This window comes from Salarias fasciatus, chromosome 9 (assembly GCF_902148845.1).
Source record: "Salarias fasciatus chromosome 9, fSalaFa1.1, whole genome shotgun sequence".
In the NCBI taxonomy this organism is placed as follows: domain Eukaryota; kingdom Metazoa; phylum Chordata; class Actinopteri; order Blenniiformes; family Blenniidae; genus Salarias; species Salarias fasciatus.
In genome coordinates this window covers 16,532,138-16,551,707 of record NC_043753.1, presented here as the reverse complement: position 1 = coordinate 16,551,707, position 19,570 = coordinate 16,532,138, and the positions used below count along the sequence as shown (strand labels likewise).

The 19,570-nt window shown below is 44.0% G+C and overlaps 1 protein-coding gene across 3 annotated transcripts in view; it reads right to left on the bottom strand.

Moving 5' to 3' along the window:
* Positions 1-14,534: 14,534 nt before the first annotated feature.
* plod2 (procollagen-lysine, 2-oxoglutarate 5-dioxygenase 2) overlaps positions 14,535-19,570 on the bottom strand; it is a 38,956-nt gene continuing 33,920 nt past the window's right edge. For all 3 annotated transcript variants that reach the window (XM_030099432.1, XM_030099433.1, XM_030099435.1), the window contains 6 exons: positions 19,036-19,149; positions 18,646-18,711; positions 18,351-18,455; positions 16,915-17,061; positions 16,602-16,727; positions 14,535-15,728 (listed from right to left, as the gene is read on the bottom strand). In XM_030099432.1, the coding sequence (XP_029955292.1) occupies positions 15,573-15,728; positions 16,602-16,727; positions 16,915-17,061; positions 18,351-18,455; positions 18,646-18,711; positions 19,036-19,149 (714 nt within the window). In that variant the 3' untranslated portion in view covers positions 14,535-15,572. The remainder of the gene's footprint in view (positions 15,729-16,601; positions 16,728-16,914; positions 17,062-18,350; positions 18,456-18,645; positions 18,712-19,035; positions 19,150-19,570) is intronic.

Genomic DNA, 19,570 nt, shown 5'->3' with positions numbered 1-19,570 from the left:
TTTCTATGCAGGTCATTTTTACTCTGCTTGGCCGTTAATGAGATCAGATAAAGCAGCAGACCCTGAACCTACTGAGCATACGTTCAGGAGTGAGTGAATGCCTTCAAATGTTCAGACGCAACGGGAGATCTCAGTCGCACGATCAGCAAATTGTGGGAGGGACAGAAAGCAATCAACACGCCCCAAAGTGCTCCACTGGGCATCAACGGGCGGCCGTATGTATACGTTTAGGTGGCTTCCTGTACAAGTGAAAATTATGGGAAATTGTGTGTGAACGCGCACGTAGGCAAAGACACGCCAGCCACTGATTGACCCCGGTTATTTCAGCCTACCGACTGAATCAAATGAGCGCTTTGAGCCTGCGTGTGAGTGGGTGTCGTGCAGCAGCGCAGCGTATTCTTGCAGAATTTCAAGCCTCTGAGCTTCTGCTTGTACATGTGAGCTGAAGCTCTGAGGAGTTTCTGAATGTGAGACTTTTTTTTTCCCCCCCTCTATCTTTGTCTTTTCTAAGAAAAATAGTGTCTTTTCATTTGCACAGAAGTGCAAAGCTCTCTACTATCTCTTTTATATCACAAACTATTACATTCACATCTAGGCGAAAATATAAAAAAAGCGCTTCTTAACCTTTTAGCTTTAGTTGCAACATTCAGCTTGATTCTGTAACACTTTTTTCTCGTTTGAATTAGTAAAATCCTCCGCATGTCATATTTGTTTTTTGTTGATTGGGATTTTTTTTTCTCGATATTCTCGTCACCCTGCTTGAAATGTTGTATTAATTTTCAACTTTTGGCTTCTGAAAAACTTATTTTTCCTCTTGTCTTGTTGTTTTGTTCTAAATATTGGCATTCTGACTCACTCGCTTATCTTGACTCACTCAACATTTTGATTTTATTTCTCAGTTGTCAACTTTAATTCTGACCTTTGTATCATTTTATTCATAGTTCAAGGAATATGGTGCACGATCTCCGATTTATCTTACAAATGCATGCAGAAGTATTCATAACTACTGAGCCAAAGCCTCGTGGAGCCACCTCCAGTTGTCTACTTCTTCACATTGGTCTTTTGTCTCCAGTCAGGTGGGCTCTGCTCGAGCCTTCTGTGACCTTTAGTGTGGAGGACGGATGGTTAGACTCTGGATGACGGCTGTGGGATTCTGTTTCTTAGCTTCTCTTTCTTCTTGTCTTCATGCTCTCTTTTCCCAGTGGGTTTCCTCTAATGCATGATTCCCTCCTGGTTGTTATTTCATGTCTTCTCATGTTGTCCTGTTTTACAGTCTCCCCAGGTCTCGCCATGTTTAATTCAGTCTGCTCAGGTTCAGGTGTGTGTTCAGTGTTTGCTGTTGCATTGTGTGTTGCATTGTGTGTGTATCTGGTGTCACGTCCCGTGTCTGTGTGCGTGTCCATCTGCTCTGCCGCTCTTCTCCAGCCTCCATGTTGATGGCCTTGATCATTCACTTTGATTTTTGTCCACTGAGTCTTGTCAGGCTCCCTACTTTAAAGCTCGTCAGATTGAGAATACACGCTTGTTTACTGGCTAAAGCTGGATGGGGAATTTGTGTGTGCCACATGTGGCCGACTCCACTATTTATGAGAATGATCTACTGACTGAACTGGATTATGTCTTCTTGGAAAAAAATCCATAAATATCACAGTGATGACTTCTTCAGTGTTCACGCAAACAGGAAAATCTGATCGTTTACTCTTCAGGAAGAAGCGGCCATGTTGATGCAGCTCATATATATATATCAGCCTGTCCTTGGTGTTTTGTTTAATTTCTGTTTCTCTGGTTTGGTTTCCTGTTTGGTTTGCGTTCAGACTCAGTATATTCTGTGTGATGTAGCCACTGTCCTTGTTGCACACTGTTTGAATGTGTTTGGCTCGGTATTTGGTTTTCTTGGAGAAATTCTGACTCTTTTCTTCAGTTTGTATCTGCGCTTCGATCCTTTCTCCTTTAGGCAGTTTTCAGTCCCTCACGTTCGACTTCATTGTCAATAAGCAGAGCCCTGATCCAGTTGGAATAAAGGTCTATGCATACTTTGCAAGAACAGAGAAATTTCTCTACTGAAACTCAGAAAAAGAAGAGCGTCATCCTTTTCCCTTGCAGTTTGTACTCATCAAATTTTTCGTGATTTCTGAGAACTGTTGTGGGATTGGTCAGAAATTTGAGCGTGGTTCATGCGGTAGGTGTTTTTTTTTTGTTTTCCATCTCCTCCAAGGAGTTCTGTGCTTCATTTTCTTGGGAATTATGAAATGTGCCGTCCAGAAATAGTTCCTTCCAACTTTGAGGATACAAAAACAAACGACTGTGTGTCTCTGCATAGTATATAGTCACTTTAAATGTAGGTATTCCAACTAAAAGGAGCGCAGCACAGACTCCCGGATGATTTCAGCATGTTTTTTTCATTGTGTATCGAGGTCAAGAAGATGGCCCTTATATAAATTCAATCAGATGATGAATGTATGTAAATCCTCTGCAGGTTCAACTCTGGCTGATCAAACGTGACTCTTTCAGGAGAGCTTAACCAGAAGAGAAGAGATTCTCATATTTAAAGTACACTATTCCAATTGTTTTATGGGTGTCCATGCACATGCCAGCACAGACCGGCGGTAAATCATGAGACGCTCTCGAGTGTCTCCATATGTTTTTGGTGCTGCATTTCATACGTAAGTGGTGGAAGCATTTAGCAGATGTTCTATATGAAGGTTTAGGATTTCAATAATGTATTAAAAAGTCAAATAACTACTTCTGTTGTTATCAAGTTCTACTATATAGGATCGGTTTTGCATAATGGTGCCTTTTTTTTTTGATGATGTTTCAAGCATTTGCTTATGCAGAATTATTTTATGCCTCGTCGACCGCGCGCCTGTTTTCAGTCTGTAAGAGGATCAGAACTCGCTGTTGCCACGTTCCAGGGTACACTGAGATAATTGTTACAAATCCTCTGTAATCAAGCTTTTTTTTCAGAGCTGCAAACACAAGTTTGAATCACCTAAGTCGATTAAATCTAAAACCGAACACATATTTCGTGTGAGAAGAGAGCTTGAGTTATTGTGGAGCTTCGCCAAACTAAACATGCTCACCGGAGACTCCTATTTATGAGCCAGATGGCAGAGAATATCAAATAACACACTATTTCTTATCATTTTTAAGTAGCAGTCTCGATTGCTTTCCTAGCCCCCTCATCTGAATGAGCGTTGAATAAGATACAGAAAGACGGCGAGAACTTTTGACCCTTTCGAGTTTGTCTGAAGCGCCGCATTCCTGGGAGCTGGAGAGAAACGAGTGATTTCTAGCTTCCTCAACTCCCCGCGGTTTCTAACCTCTGTGTTTATACGTGCCGAGGGGAGGCGGCGGCGGAGGAGGGAGGGTGTCGGTGCGGCCGACGGTGAGGGAGGTGGGCGGGGCGTTCTGACCGTCACTTGACTTTGTGCTTCTCCGCACTTGTTTCCTCAATCAGACCCTGACCTTCAGGGACTAAAATTTACTCTGTAATTGTGTCAAACCGATCCCAAAATTACACAGAGCAGCACCTGGCAGATACAGCTGTAAAGCTCTTTATTTCCTACCAGCACTGAGATTATAATCTGACAGGGTTCCTACGCAGTATGGAAAGTATGGAAAAGTATGGAATTTGATTTTAGAATTTTCCAGATCTGGAAAAGTATGGAAAATTGAAACTATTGTATGGAAAAATATTCATGTTTCCAAGACTTCTATCATTGTTATATTTTCTAAAAAACAAAAAACAAAAACAAAAACAAAAAAAAGGAAAGAAAAAGAATATAGAAAAAAGAGAAATGCATCGATCTGTTGGCAGCAGCTAAAAATGTTTGTGTGAGAGCACACAGACGGTTACGGTCTCAGCTGACATTACACTCCGGTCCGGTAGGTGGCAGGCTTGCAGCAATGCACCTGTAAACTGGATGCCAACATAGATATATATACAAACCCTACATGGCTCATGCGCGTTGTAACCCAGTGGGGACTAACGTTGTCACATGGCGGCCATCTTGGGACAGGGCCACTCACTCACTCATCACATTAAAGGGCAACTCCGGTTTTTTGACACCTGGACCTTATTTCTAGGTGTGTGCATGCTCATATATTCACTCAGACAAACATCGTGCAGCTCGGAGTCCTTCAGAAGTTATTTAGATCCGACCGATTTAGCGTGGGCCACGGCAAGGGAGCTTCAGCGCGGGACATAATCTCTGCAAAATCGGTCATTTCGGCTTTATTTTTTCATCCATCGCCAGTGTCATCATAAAGTCAGCTCGTCTACCGTCTTCAGGTGGGTCAGCTGACAGTTTTTGCTTACTTAGCCACAATTAGCTCGGATGGGAACGTTGGAGCTCCTCTCGACAGCAGAAAGGCACTCTGAGTCGCTGCCATGCCGGGTGGGGGGCTGCAGCCTGCCGGCGAGTCAGACGCCCGGGCGCCGTGACAGCCGAGGCAGACTCAAAGTGCCTTTCTGCTGGGGAGAGCAGCTCCGCGACGTTCCCATCCGAGCTAATTGTGGCTAAGTTAGCCCAGCGGAGGTGCACTGCGCGTGGGCTGCGGGGCGTTCCTGGAAGTCTCTCCTCACCGAGAGTCTCTGGAGGTCTCCAGGCCGGGCGAGGAGCGCTGTGCGCGAAGGCTCCAGCATCCGAGCTAATTGTGGCTAAGTTAGCACGGTGTCAGAGAAGAGCGAAGCGCAGCAGATCCTATCAGAGCAGAGCTTTGAGCATCCAACCCCGGATCGAAAGGCAACCCGGGGCCGCCACGGGCCCCCCCATCCTGCACGGCGCCCAGCGCCGCCGCCGTGGTGGACGGTTCGCCCAACCGAGCGGCCCAACCTCCAGGCCCGGTCAGGCTCCGCAGGCAGGCGATCGGACCCACGCGCCAGCCACCCCTGGCTGTCCGACCGTGGCGGTAGCTGAGCTGACTTTATGCAGCCTCCCGGCGAGTCAGACGTCCGTGCACCGTGACAGCAAGGCCGAGTCAGTGCCTTTCTGTTCGGGAGAGGAGCTCCAGCGTTCCCATCCGAGCTAATTGTGGCTAAGTTATCGAAAACTGTCAGCTGACCCACCTGAAGATGGTAGACGAGCTGACTTTATGATAACACTTTATGATTATGGATGAAAAAATATAGCCGAAATGAGCGATTTTGTAGAGATTATGTCCCGCACTGAAGCTCCCTTGCCGTGGCCCCCGCTATATTGGTTGGATCTAAATAACTTCTGAAGGACTCCGAGCTGCACGATGTTTGTCTGAGTGAGTATATGAGCATGCACACACCTAGAAATAAGGTCCAGGTGTCAAAAAACCGGAGTTACCCTTTAATGTCAATTAATGTCAACTTTGAAATAGCTGGTGATTGCTCAATTTTCGTTCGATTTTCAAACGACTTGGTTTGAAAATCCAAACCACGTCAGACAAGTAGATATTTAACTGCATGCAAAAAGAAAAGTTATGATTTTAACATTTAGTCTGAATCATAGCAACATAACGTCAGTAATAAATCAAACCGTCTGTAAATCCGTCAAGAATTCAATGAGTTGAGTATTTTAGTGTAAATCACTCACCTTCCCTTAGATTACACAGAGCGCCCTGGAGTGGCCCACTGTCCAAAGATGACCGCCAGTGAACAATGTTGTTAACTCCGCCTTGAAGGCCTCAGTATGCTTCCCCGTCACCGCGACGTCATTCCTACAACGTCTGCGCCGCGCCCTACGTTGTTCCTACGCTAGGGCTTGACGCGCACCTCCCAAAAATCCTGACTTCGCATCGAGGCGATGAGTGGTGACGTGAACGTCGAGGGCTGTGATTGGTCCGCTTTCGCGTTGTTTATAGAATGAAGTAGAACTCTCCCCGAATGCTTTTCTGATCCAAACAGTGCTTCGGGAGAAGTTTAGATCCAAAATTGAGCGGCGCACATCCCTATACTGTTAGCAGTGTTAGCACTGTTAGCAGACGGGGCTATGTGTATAGCCGCTCCTAAAACAGCTTTAATCGTCCAAAAACTCATTAGTTTCACCAATATTTCATCATGGTCCACTCAGCCTCTCCTCCACCACAGCCCGGTGTCGCCAGATATGTCATATATGCAGATATATGTTCGATAAGTGCACGTGTCTAGATATCTATGTCTATAGATCTGTGTCCAGGTAAAAGCCGGAGCTACGGAAGCCGCATTGTTGTTGTGACTGCCTAGCGGCTTGGCGGTGAAACTGCAGAGGAGGGCGTTCCCTTGATGCAGAAGCAAGATATGTTCAGTAGCGGCGTAGGGTTGCCGGCGTAGGGTTGCCGGCGTAGGGTTGCCGGCGTAGGAACGACGTCGCTGCAATGGGCATCTAGTTCTTATATGATATCTATGGATGCCAACCACCAAGCAAAACCAACAGAAGAAGAAATAGGGCAGGTGAACTAGCTACTGCTCGTGAGCGAGCTAAAATGGGAAGATGTACATTTTCAGAGGAGTAGGGCTGGGTACCGTTTAACAGTACCTCAGTGGTACCGACCAAAAAACTCCGGTATATACCGGTACCGAACAAGAGACGTGCGTACGGGTATCAGTTTCGGTTCTTAAAGTGGCTGCGTGGTCAATAAACATGCGCGGAAATGATGGTTCAGTTATTCTCTTTTACTGAAAAAAACGGCACATCCATCATTGAACATGTTACCACGTCTTACCGGCTCACTCTCTTTCTAACAGCATGCAGAGAGAGCCTCACAGAGAGCCTGCAGCCCTTCTTCCTCTGTGGTGTCTGTTTAAAATAAGGTTGAACATGCAAACAGCATACCTAGTGGCATGAAGTGCAAATGCAGTCATGGTGTCGTCCGTGCGCCGTGAAGGCAGGTACCGAAAAAAGTACCGTTCAGGAACTGGTACCATACGTGAGGTATCGAAAAAGTACTTGTACCCGAAAAATATCTAACGGTACCCAGCCCTACAGAGGAGTGGCTAAAAAATCCCAAATACAAAGGCTGGTTGGCAAAGGATTCCAGGCAGACAAGAAAAGCAAAATGCAGACTTTGCATAAAGTCCTTCAACATCTCCAACATGGGGGAGGCGGCGGTGCTGAGCCACATGATGGGGAAGAAACACAGCTCAGGATGGAAACCAAGGAGTTCCTTGTCACAGCTGTGACAAAGCTGCTGGATAAATGCCCCCTTAAAGGAATACTCCAAAGATTTTGGACCCACGCCCTTTCCCTATCATTGACAAAGTTAGACAAGCTCATAAATACTTTTTTGTGGCTGGTTCCCAGCTGTTAGCATCGTAGTTAGCTTAGCTCAATTGCTGGAAGTCAATAGGAATCAGAGCCGGACTGACGAAAGTGGACAAAATACTCCTTCCAGTGGTCCAGGGGACGGCATATTAGCACGTGAAGTAAATCTGAATGGTTATAAAACATTTTAAAAGACGTGTTTTCTTTTCAATCCATTAAAATAACGTTTTGATACACACAGATCTGCGCATGGCAGTGCTCAGCGGAAGGATATACCGGAGCACAGCAATAGCAGCCATAGACTCACCCGCTGTGCGCCGGTATATCCTTCCGCGGAGCACTATGCTTACGAAAATGTCACAAATTATTTGATGTTTTTGGCGAGAAGTCTGGAAATTTGGGTATGGAAAAAGTATGGAATTTTGAAATGGCAAATATGTAGGAACCCTGATCTGAGGTAGACTATGAGCTCATAGTCATCCACTTTCAGTGGTTTGCCTCTTTTTTTTTGTTTACAAAGCCTAAAAGATAAATTGTCCTTTATGGAATACATGCAATATATCTCAACAACGTTTGACTGTATTGTAATAATGACAATCAGTCTGCTTAAATTCAATATTTCTTGGAATTTAATCATTTTTGAATTATTTAATAAATAGCTTGGATGAGTCACAACAGAACGGTTTGAGATCAATTGTATTGATGCAACACTGATTAAATCATCTCATGACATTTTTATAGAGAGAATAATGAAAAAAAATTAAACAATCCCACATGAACAAGCATGAGTGATGTTTGGGAGGAAAGACTCTTTTGCAGAACTCAGATGTGGGGGCTTTGTGCTCTAACAGTTGGGGGTTTGGAGATAATAAGAGAGAAAGGAATTGGAAAGAGACCAACGGGAGAAACAAATGAGTTGACCTCAGACAGCACTGCAATCAAACGTCTCTGTCTCTGGGAGACACAAAAAAAAACATTCCCCAAACACTTTTGGTATATGTGATTCCCCATTTGCATACCCTCACTGGAAAATTTCACTTGGACAATCTAAAGTGATTCAGTACAACAGTTATGCTGTGTTATTAAACTGAATAAATATGCCAACATATTTTAATTTAAAAGATCCTGCTCAGTGCTTCTGCAAATTACACATTAAAACCTCTCTGACAATCTCAACAGTATAGCGGTTATGAATGCATAATTTATGGCAGAGCTGCTCTGCTGGGTTATGCCGTGCAGCAGATGAAGTAAAGCGTTGTTATCCATATGTCTCTTGGAGGTTCTCGGGCGAAATCTCACCGAATGAAGCAGGCCGCGTTACTCTAACATTGTGCGTTCAAGTTTACAACGACTGGACAGAAAATTGGCATCCGAGCAGCAAGAAGAGAGTTTGGGATGCCGGAGATAGCTGTAACGGATTGGGGGAATCAAAGTTGTTGAAAAAGAAACCAACAAGATTAATCATGACTAAAAGAATAAATTACCAGATCGGCTCTGAAGCAGCAGCAGCTGCTGGCCGAGGGTTATTGACACAATTCCGTCTGTTAATTCAAATTAAAAAAATAATGCATGCCAGAGCATCTTGTGGTTTTTTTTCCTCCTACATCACACATTTTTTTTGTCAGATGTGACTTTTACGCAGATTTGACTTATAGTCTGGAAAATATGGTGGCGGCGTTGAGGTTTCATTGGTGTGGATTGTGAGCGGAACAGAAATATGCTACAATTGTAACTTGTGTCATGCACGGCTCGTTGAACTTGTCCCGGATCATCAGCGATCCCGCTATGTAAACTCGTGAAAGTCAGGAACGAAAATGACGGTCGAGGCGTGGCGCCCGGGGAGCGGCAGGGCCGGAGACCACAAGGTCCAGCGTGGAGGACTTTCTTTATCCATGCGACGGAGGTATCCAAGGAAAAAAATCGTCCTCCGCCTGTGGTTGCTCTTTCAAGTCGGAGCCAGCGAGCCGAATAGAAGGATTAGGGTGGATCACCGCTGGTTTTGTCTTGATGTGCTGTGGTCACCAGATTGCCAGTCTGATGTTATATTGCTTCTGGCTCCGTGGAGGGCAGGAGGTTCACATGGACGGCTCAAAACAAACACGCCCGGGCTGAGAGATTCTTCATCCACAGCAACTGAATGCACTTGAAGACCAAGGGCTAACTGGAAAACACAACATACAGCTCTATCACACCAATAAACACAGTGAGAGGAAGCCTCCTCTGGAATGTGGTGGACGGCTTGGATGGGATCGATGTCATGAATCCTGCTTCTATTATTTTGAATAAATGTTTTTTTTTTCAACAACAAAGTCCATTGATGTGATAAATCTAGTCATTAAGATCAAGAAGTGAGCGTGGTTCCTGGATTAGCGACTTTGGACACTTTTATGTTGTTGAAGTGTTTGATGTTTTTAATCAAAGATTCCAGAGGCTCAGATCATTATTTTTCAGGAAGCACATTGATGTGTTTGTTATCTTCTCATCTATTAACTCGAACACCACTGACCCCAATAGGATCAATATCATGTCAAAAACCTTTATACCTACTTGTTCTTTTGGTTTTTGTTCCATTATGTTTCTGTTATTGCTTAAGAAAAGCCATAATATGAGTTTTCACATATTTGTTTGTCTTCTTGTGAAGTACTGGTTCTCTGCGGCCCTGGGAGAGTAGATGGTCGTGCTGAGCGTGGGTGGTCACGTCCGTTAGCCAGAAATCACAAACTCATTCCGATGAGAGCAACAAGGAAACTGACATTTAAACACATCAGGGACATTTTGTTGACAGTTTAAACAAACAGCAAGTAGCTTCATCTGGTACGTCAACTTTCTACTCTCACTTTAAAAGTAACATTCATATGTTTATCTTAATTTCCACACAGTTTCACACTCCTGTAGATAATATATTTAAACCAATTGTACAAATACTTAAGTTGTTATGTCTCTTCACTCAATGTCACTAAAATTTTGAATTGTGACTGAGAAAATAAAAGAGACCGTGTTATATTGAGTCCAAACAGAGATTATTGAAATCACTCACTGGAAAACCTGATTTCCAGTCGGTGAAACCAGAGCTGAATCGAAATTTCTTTGACATTTAAAAAATTTCAGTCACTAGAACCATCTGCCAAAGTGAAACTTGCCTTAGAAAAAAAAAAAACAAAACTTTTTTTAGGACTAGTTAATGCTGGAAGAGGTTACAAAGTAATCTCAGAAAGTGCACATAATCACTAGTCCACATTTAGACAAATTGTCCACAAATGGGATCCATTTAGGACTGCGGTGACGCCAGACTGAACGCTCAGGGAGGAAACGCAGAAGCCCGCAGTAAAAGATAGATGCTGAAGGAATCATCGAGACAAGTTAATGTCTTTATTGGTGAGTCCACGAAAGGCTGCACATTAATCAAGCGTGGCGTCCATGAACCACACAACGGAGGAAGTCACGGTTTAAAATGTGAATGTGTGTGAATGGGTCAACGTGACTAAACACTTTGAGATTGGAAATGCTGTGAAACGCTGCTGTATCAGTGAAGCTTATTTAGAACATTAGACCACGTCATGCTAGGAGATTTGCCCAGTTGTATATTGCAAAAGTGTTTACATAATTTAAAATTGATTTATTGCAGAATTGCTTATCATAAGAAGCATTTCAGTAGTTTCTCATCAGTATGTTCAAACTAACAGTCTCATCATACTGTGGCTCTTGTTCCACAATCGAGCAGAACTGTGTCCTCTGTGGCAGAGTTTCTGCCCCGAATTCTCCAATCAAAGAGATGGATTTCACATTAATTTGAGGTTAGATTGCTGTAAATCCCTCTTCACTGTGTGCTGCAGCCTCCTCTCTTCACCTCTCGGAGGCAAGAAGCTTGACATCCACATTAGAAATGGCACAGACCGCCTGCACCCACAGGGGGGCTCCGAGGCTCCGAGCGCCAGCCTCCATACCCTTATTGACTTATTGACCCATGACACGTAGCCTCCACGTAGAGCGCGCACACACACACACACACACACACACACCCTGAGACCAGAATAAACCACACTGCCGCTCTTTCATGTGCACTTCAACTCTCAAAGTACCGATTCCAGAAGCAAAACCAGACTAAACACACTGCGAGATCATTCTGAAGACTCCAAAATAGCCCCAGACACATTGTGCCACTTTTTTTTTTTTCCTGCTTACTATAAACAGAGCCTGTGCGGCTTCTGACAACTCCCCGTCCTCCACCCGTCTCCCACTGCACTTTTGTCTCCTCCAGAAATCAATATCTTTCTGGGAGTGTGGGGATGCTGATTGTTTTTGCAGAGCGTTGCTGTGTAATTTGGCTAAATGGCACTTGCTCCCGGTTTACTTTGAGATGGTAAACAGTCTGCCTGGTAAAAAGGGAGTGTGCTGATAGCCTGAAAGCATACAATCAGCTGTAATTGGCATGGTGAACTCCCAACGTTGTTGTTTACTTACCTGCGAGATAAGCATGATGACAGGTTCATAATAATAAGTGCTATTTTGGTTCAAATCTGTGATATAGATCGCTTTCTCCAACCTCGTCTTACGTTGTATGTTTAAGTTCATTTTTGTGCCACATGAAAATATCAATAGAAAAGGTTCCAGACATTAGCTGGAAAGAGTCCTCCTATACAGTATATTCCCATGGTTTTACTCTTTTCTCGAGCCTAATAAAGTTTTTACAGTGTGTTAGAAGTGCTGCCGTTGCCAGGATGTGGGCTTTTAACTTGCTTCTATCAGAATAGTGAATATTTCTTCTCTGAGGCTGCTAGACCACTTATTCTTGAGACATGATAATGAAATAATAACTTTATGAGCCAATCCATTGCTGTAAAAACCTGCAGTATGTCTACTTCTCACAAAAGAAAAGTCACAAATATGTTGTCTTTGTTTGCGCTGCAGTATTACAAATGTAGAAAAGATGAATGAGAAGAAGGAACAAAGGATTCAACCATCAAAAACCAGGACTTAATGGTTTGATGCAGACGGCCTCATGACAAAAACAGCAGCAGGAATCATACGTCAGCATCCAGGTTTTCTGAAACCAAGTTAAAAATGTAGGAATTACTCCCCATAAATGTTACTTATTGAATGTATCTCGTTCACACACAAGTTTCCTTGAAGTCTTTGTCCACTGAAGTCATCTTTGCATGAAGTTTATTAGCTGCGGTGTTTGGAAAACCACAGCTTTCCTTCATCCGCCCGCTGACACCGAGCATATATGGCCTGAAACGTATCTGAGCGCAGCTGCCTTGAAGCTTTCCTCACTGACTGTATCTGCGTTCCGTCCCAGTACTTTTCCGCAAACGTCTTTCTCACAATGGCGCGGTGCCTGAACCCTTCCCGCCTCCCCGCCTCCCCGCCCCCCTTCTGTAAACAGAATTTGACAAACTTATGGAGAGTTAACTATGCGGCACATTATATATATCATTGCATATGTCATGCGCACACACACACAGACACATACACACACACATAGCTGTGTGATGGTTCATGGAAACAGTTGTGCAACATTTTGCATGGAGCATGGATGATTTTTTTTCTCTAGAGGACATGTTGCTTTTTAGGTATATATGTATAGAAACTATGTATTCTCTGTGCACACAGCTAATCAGCTCATCACAAGGCAGCAGCTTAACGTGTTTCGACATGGAGACATGATCGAGATGAGCTGCTGAAGCACCAAGCACAGAATGAGGAAAAAAAATACTGATTTAAGTGACTTTAAGAGTGAAATCCTTCAGAAACTGCCAATCCGGGTTGTTTACACACAACCATCTGAGAGAACGGTCCGAAAGAAAGAGAACATTTCAAGTGAAATAAAAATCAGCAGCGACTAAATGTGGATCAGCACATTAATTCATCGTGAGCAAATGAAAAGTCGGCATGAGATAAGTGGATAAACGGAGCTGCTGTTGTTGTGCCTCAAAGCGCAATCGCCTCGAAAGCCGCGGGCAACTGATCCGACCACACATAGACTGACCGCGGGCCCTCGAATTCTTACATGATTGTAAACACTTGATTTAAATCCTTTGTTTAGTCAGCAGCAGAGTGTGTGCGTGCTGCGGTAATGGCTAAATCACTGTCTGCCAGCGGGCACCCTGCAGTTAGTGGCACACTTGAATTTACTTTGGTATAAGATATCATTTCCCATCTGGAGAGCCTTTTCCTCTAATCACGGGTGTTCACCGGGTTGAACCTGGAGTGTGCAGCTCTTCCATGCGCTGGAAAGCCCGGTCTCATTAATCAGAAAGAGGAGGTGACCTAAAACAACCTGCCTTCGCGTTTCAAATACCAAGTCGGTTTTTTTTTTGTTTTTTTTTCGTCCTCTTTCCGACTTTCAAACTAAACCCGACCTGAGACGTTTTTCTCAGCCTCGGCCTGTTGATAAAGCCGCTCCTGTGAGGATCTGGTCATTTAGCAGGTATGGAGACTTTCCTGCAAGCCTGGCCGGGATCAATGTCACCTTTCAGGGAGCGGTTCGGGGGAAACCGAGGCCACAAAGGGCTCTTTCAGCGAGCCAGCTCTCCCTCCGTCTGACCCAGATCCCCCGCCTCCCTGCCTCGTAGCAGCTACTCAGACATTCAGCCTTCATCCTGGCTTCACGGCGAGCAGGTACGTGCGCCTGATCAGGGAGTCGACCCCGCTGGGCAAAAACAGCCTCTCGGTAGGGGGAGGACGCGTCTCCGGAGACCAAAGGTGCTAAAAACTAATGAGATTTGATAGAAACACGAGATCTCAGATAATGTTTCATTATTGGAATAAAACGAATATCATGTTTAGTCTCCCTTGATAATACACACATTTAGAGGGTTTTAAATGCTTAGAAACAAGTTGTGGTTCCTGTGTTTATCTCGCCTCTGCATTCAGAAGCACTTTTTCATCAGTTTTCAGAATCCAGCTGGCTGATTAAAATGGTAAACAGATACAAATAACCAGGCACTGGCACCACTTTCAAAAGGATGATTTTTTTTTTCTTTCTTTTTTTTTTTTTCCTGTGAGCTGCACCCTCTAGACTTTCCAACCAAGTTCTCTCATTAATCTTGCAGCCTTCCATCTGTCTGACTTTCAAAAGGTTACAAGTACAAGTTTACATTCAGCCCCGAAGGTAAGCTGAACTACATTTGCACTGATATATATCAACACGCCACACCTCAAACACCTCAGTGGAACAGTGATAACTCAATGGAGGCCTGTCTGCAGCGCCGATCACATCCAGACGCCATTTAGTTTCTGCCAGATGAAACTAAATTGCTCCCCTTCATGTTAAATAGTATTTGTGATAACAGTTTAATAAGGAAATGAACCACAGAAAACTGCAGTTTTTCATAGAGAATTTTATTAAACTTTTGAACAATAAGTTAAAAACAGCTGTATTTGGGAGTTGCGAAATCCAGTCACACACATCTTTCAGAAAAAAAAAAGAGTATTTTCCCCAAGGCAAATGAAAGTTGCGAACTTCCAATGACAAATGGGGAAAAACCTTTCAAGTAAAACAGAATATTAGACTTCATTCACACAGAATTCATATTGAACTCTGCTGGATTTTTTTGTTTCTTTCATTCATTTTTTGGTGTGCAAAAACAGATTTTTTTTTATTCGCTGGGCAAAAACAGACATTATTTTCATTTGTAAAAAAGAAAAAAGAAACCAGAGTGGATTCAGGATAGAAAAAGACACGGAGAAAGTTTATTAGCACCAGTAGTTTTGAGGCATTGTGTCAATGCATTCAGTGATAGCTTTAGAAAATGGGATTCTGTTGATGGAGTTGCAGACTGTCTCTTCTCTTCCCACTCTTTTCAAATGTGAAAAACACCTGAGTGTCAATAACATCACGGCCGCCTGCAGTAAAGACCAGTCAAACCGTCTGAATGTGCTCCGTGTGGAAATGTGTCTCAGCCTCATCGGCAACTTTCTCTCCTTCCATTTCTCAGATTTTCTTGCTGTCTTGGCATTTCTAGCCTTTTTAAGTTTTGCTCCTGTCATATGGATTTTCATTAAATACTCATACACTCGTATAAGAGGGGAACTGTCCGACCATTCGGGATCTCTCGCGACCATTTAAGTCCCTACAGCTCCTGTGAGCTTTGTTCTTTCTGTGTATCCGATGTGTTTCTCACTTTCGTCACTTTCCTTTCCGCTATACACTCTGTTTGACAGAGACTCGTGCCACAAATTTATACAATCTTTTAAAGCAAAAGCTTTAAAATAACACAAAACAAACAGTGATGAGCAAATTCCCCAAACACCAGGAGCCAATAAAAGAAAATCTAAAGACAAAACCAAAAAAAAAAAAAAAAAAAAAAAAAAATCAAGGCATCATCAAAAGACTATTTTACATCATGTTCATCGTGGTTAAGGGTCAATGAAAGACACTGCGATGTAGCGGGTGCCGTTGGTGGTGGGGAGGCCTTCGTGGAGGTGAGTCAGTCGTCCAGGGTGCATGAAGCTCCAGCCTTTTCTCGGCGACTCTATGGAGCAGTTATACCGGTGGAAACGGCAGCCTCCGCCCTGTACAAGACAGACAGAAGCGACAAATACTGGTGGGAAACAGGACTGGAAACAAAGGGTCATCTTACAATCTGGTGTATAGTCACCTCCAGATGGTGTGGGTCAAAGGTCGGGCAGTGAACAGTGACTTGTCGATTATTGCAGAGGAAAACTGCGAGCAACAGGTGCTGGATGTTTTTATTATCAAGCTGTTTAAAGGCTTTAAAGTGGAGCATTAAAAAACTGTTTGGATGGTGCTGAGGATGAGGATGGGAGGAGCATGAGAGACACGGTCGCTGCAGAAAAACCATCGAGGAAACCGTCAGGAGCCAGTTCAGATCTGAGAAGATTGGCAATGTCTCCATCCGTATGCTGTAACTAGTATCTAAAAATGGCAACAGCTGCTTTTCTTTAATCATTAAATCAGCAAATTAGCGCTTTTATTGAAAGAATATCTGGCCCGCAGCGCCAATTTTCAAATATGAGTGTCGTAAATCGAAGGGGTTGTCTCATACTTGGACCAATTTGGTCATAAATTCAGAATAAATCGAGATGTTAATAAAGTTAAGTGGAAGAGAACAACGGAAAAGTTCATCAGTGGGAAAGTCAAGATAAAGTCTGATTTGACGTCATCCAGACGAAAGTCTTCTGGTGACATGAGTGCGACTCGTTTTGGCCTCTTTAATGGTGAATGTGTTTACTGCACCGTGAGCTAAACATTCATATATTTTATGGTTCTCTGTGTCGCTGCTTGTGTGTTTTATGGTATTGCTGTATCGAGTGAGTGCAGATGGAAAACAGCTTCCCGCTCGATGTGGTGCTTTCTGTCTCTTGTTTGCAACAACTGGTCCTTGAGAAACGAGCTGAACGAGTGAAGAATCGACCACGATTTACCTGGAAGTCGGTGTCTTTGTTATTGAGGGCGATGTTGATGGTGAAGGTGGAAGAGTCGTGATGCGGCCTCAGGTAGGCCTGCCTGTCCGGCGTGTACTTTACTACAAAGTTCATGACGGCATAGCCCTAAAAAAAGAAGCAGATGATACAGAAATGTATCAAAATACCAGACAGTCGGTGTATCTTTTGGAAGAGTGTGAAATGGAAAATCTATCAGCCAAATCTGAGTGAAAACAGGTTTAATCAAATGAGGGACATTTTTCCACTGGCTGGGCTTTTTAGCTAAACAGAGGAGAGGTTCCATTCCTCTTACCTTTGTGTAGTAGCCAGCGAAGACTTTCAGCGTGACAGGTGATATGAACTCCCGGATGAAGTGCAGCCACTCTTTATCGAACCCGATCTGCTTCATGTGAATGTCGTCCGTCGGCACCGTCTCGTAGCCGCCGGCGATCCGCTTGTCCTGAGCGAGGAGACGGAAAAAGAGAGCCGAGCGGCGTGATTAACAATGGAACAAATGGCCCTCCACTATCCCCGAGGTGTCTGACCGCAGCGTTCAAAGGCTCGGTAATGATGATGATGTGTGTGAGTGTGTGTGTGTCTGAAACCACAGGCCGTACTGTTACCAGTGTGAGGCTTAATGTCCCGTCCAGCGCTGTCTGCTCCCAAAGTCAGTCGGTGTATGTACATATTTAGTCTCTCAGGCAAACTTTCAGACACACAAACTGTCCAATTTCAAACTCGGTTGAAACCGGCCACCATAAAACGAAAACACAGCATCGCGGAGCTTCATTTTTTTGAATTTAAATGAAGGACTAGGTAGTAAAAAAGATGTTTGTGCTCTCTACATGTGGCGAATATGAACATATAATGCTGGAAATTCAAAAAGTGGCTAAATACGGACAGTCAGCTTCCTTCCTTCCTCACGACATCTGGCTCACATTTAATCCCACAAACCGGTGTGACAGCTAACTTCAAAGCAACGGCAGCAGCTGACCCAAACTCCTCAGACAACAAAGACATGGCAGCTTGGACGGCGTTTACAAGGCAGCATGGCGAGCTACTTCCTCACCGCTGCTGCTGTGTGCTGGTGTCTGATTAATTACAACACACAAAGCCATAAAACACCTCGCCGCAGCCAGATATTTCAGGTGTCATCTACACTGTGATAATTCGCTAATAATTCAGGAAGGGAAGAAGTTGTGAAAGAGATGTTTTTTTACATAGATGACAGTGAGTGGCTTCTTTTGATGTTTACAGCACAAGCTCTGGTGCTTCCAAATGTGCTGACTTTGTAAGTACAGCTTTAAATGACTCTCTAGCAATATGTGGTGCAGCATCTGTTCATGCTGGATTAAAAACTTTAGTGCCACAATCTTTCATGTACTTCAGCCGATCCGATCCCCGGGACACGGATCGACCCGGCAGGAATTAACCTGAAACCAGGAAAAGATCTGAAGACTGCAGCTTCACCTTTAACTTATTTCCTGGCTTCTATTCAGAAACTGCGGCAGACTTCAAATTCGATTTTCCGTCTCACCCTGTCCGTGGATCGAAGGGGAACACACTGATCCTCGGGTTGCTCCCGACGGTGTGTGCGCACCTTGCATGGTGTTGGAGTGAATGGAAATGTTTAAAACAGCCACGTATGTAAAGTTTTTCTATTTACTTCACGTCAAAGAAAAAGCCGGTGATAAGAAAGAGTGCCGACCGCCCCGCTGCGTTCAGGGACTCTGGGTTCACGCCACTGACCTCGTGTCTCCCTCCAGACCAGGAGCCGTAGTGCTCCATCTCCTCCACCAGCTCGTCGCAGGCCCTCTCCGTGAAGACCGGGAACCAGAACACATCTGGACACGGCTGCAAAAGCACATAAAGACACCGCTGAGAATAGGTTTTGTGTGAGACTTCTACCCGGAGCGTGTAGTGACTGTAACGCTATACGCCGATATGGAAAAAGCAGGTGCCGGGGTTTCTGTGCGACGTTACGTCACCCTGTTAGTCCGTCTGCATCTGGAAGACATGCTGACGGGCCGTTATCGCTACCTACCTCCTCCATGTGGTTCTCTGTGAAAATTCGAGTGTAGTTCTGGTGGATGTACTTTTCTTTCCAGTCCTGTGAGTAGAAAGAATTTCAGATTAGTGGCCATTTTTTTTTTTTTTGTGGGACTGTGTTCTGACCTGCATACCACACAGAGCTAATCTTCTCCCCCCACGAGGCAGATCCCAGCATGCCAGGACACAGCGGTAAATCACAAAAGCCTTATCACTCTGCAGCCTTATCACGCCACCGCCATTATTCCAAAATCTCCCACATCTGTAATCCTTCTATTGTGGCTAATAACTATTACAGGTGGCTGCTGTTTATCTCCGCTATTCAGACAAATGGGTTTTTTTTTTTTTGCGTTTGAGGAAATAATGAGAGATTCTAATGACTTACCACGGGGTTTTCAAATATCTGCCACAAGTCATTGTTGTAATGAGAAATGTTATAATTGGCTGTGGAAATGAGCCTCCCAAACTCGTGACGGTTAGTAAGGTACATGAAGACCCCCTGCAGGAGAGGAAGAGAGTTCAGTCAGTTTAGAGAAAAAAAAAAAAAACGCAAAAAAATCTCAAATGCAATATTAACAGGATTTATAACAAAATGGTTTCTACTGTAAACAGAACAAGCACATAAGTACTCATCTCTAGTTAATGTTTTTCTAAATACTGTCAAACTGCATCGAGCTACTGGAAAGTTTTATTTGCACAGTAAAGTTGGAATAAAGTTGGAATTTTTAGTGTGTTGAATCACAGTGAAGTCAATTGTGTTTTACTGACCAAAAACACACAGAAGATTGCCAAATAAATAATCTCAGATTATTTATGGTTGAGGGGCTGCAGAGGGTGTCGGTGGGCCGGGGACAGGGCGAGGACAGAGGAGTGGGAGCAAGGAAGAGAGGTGTGCTGGGCAGCATATCAAGGAATGGTAT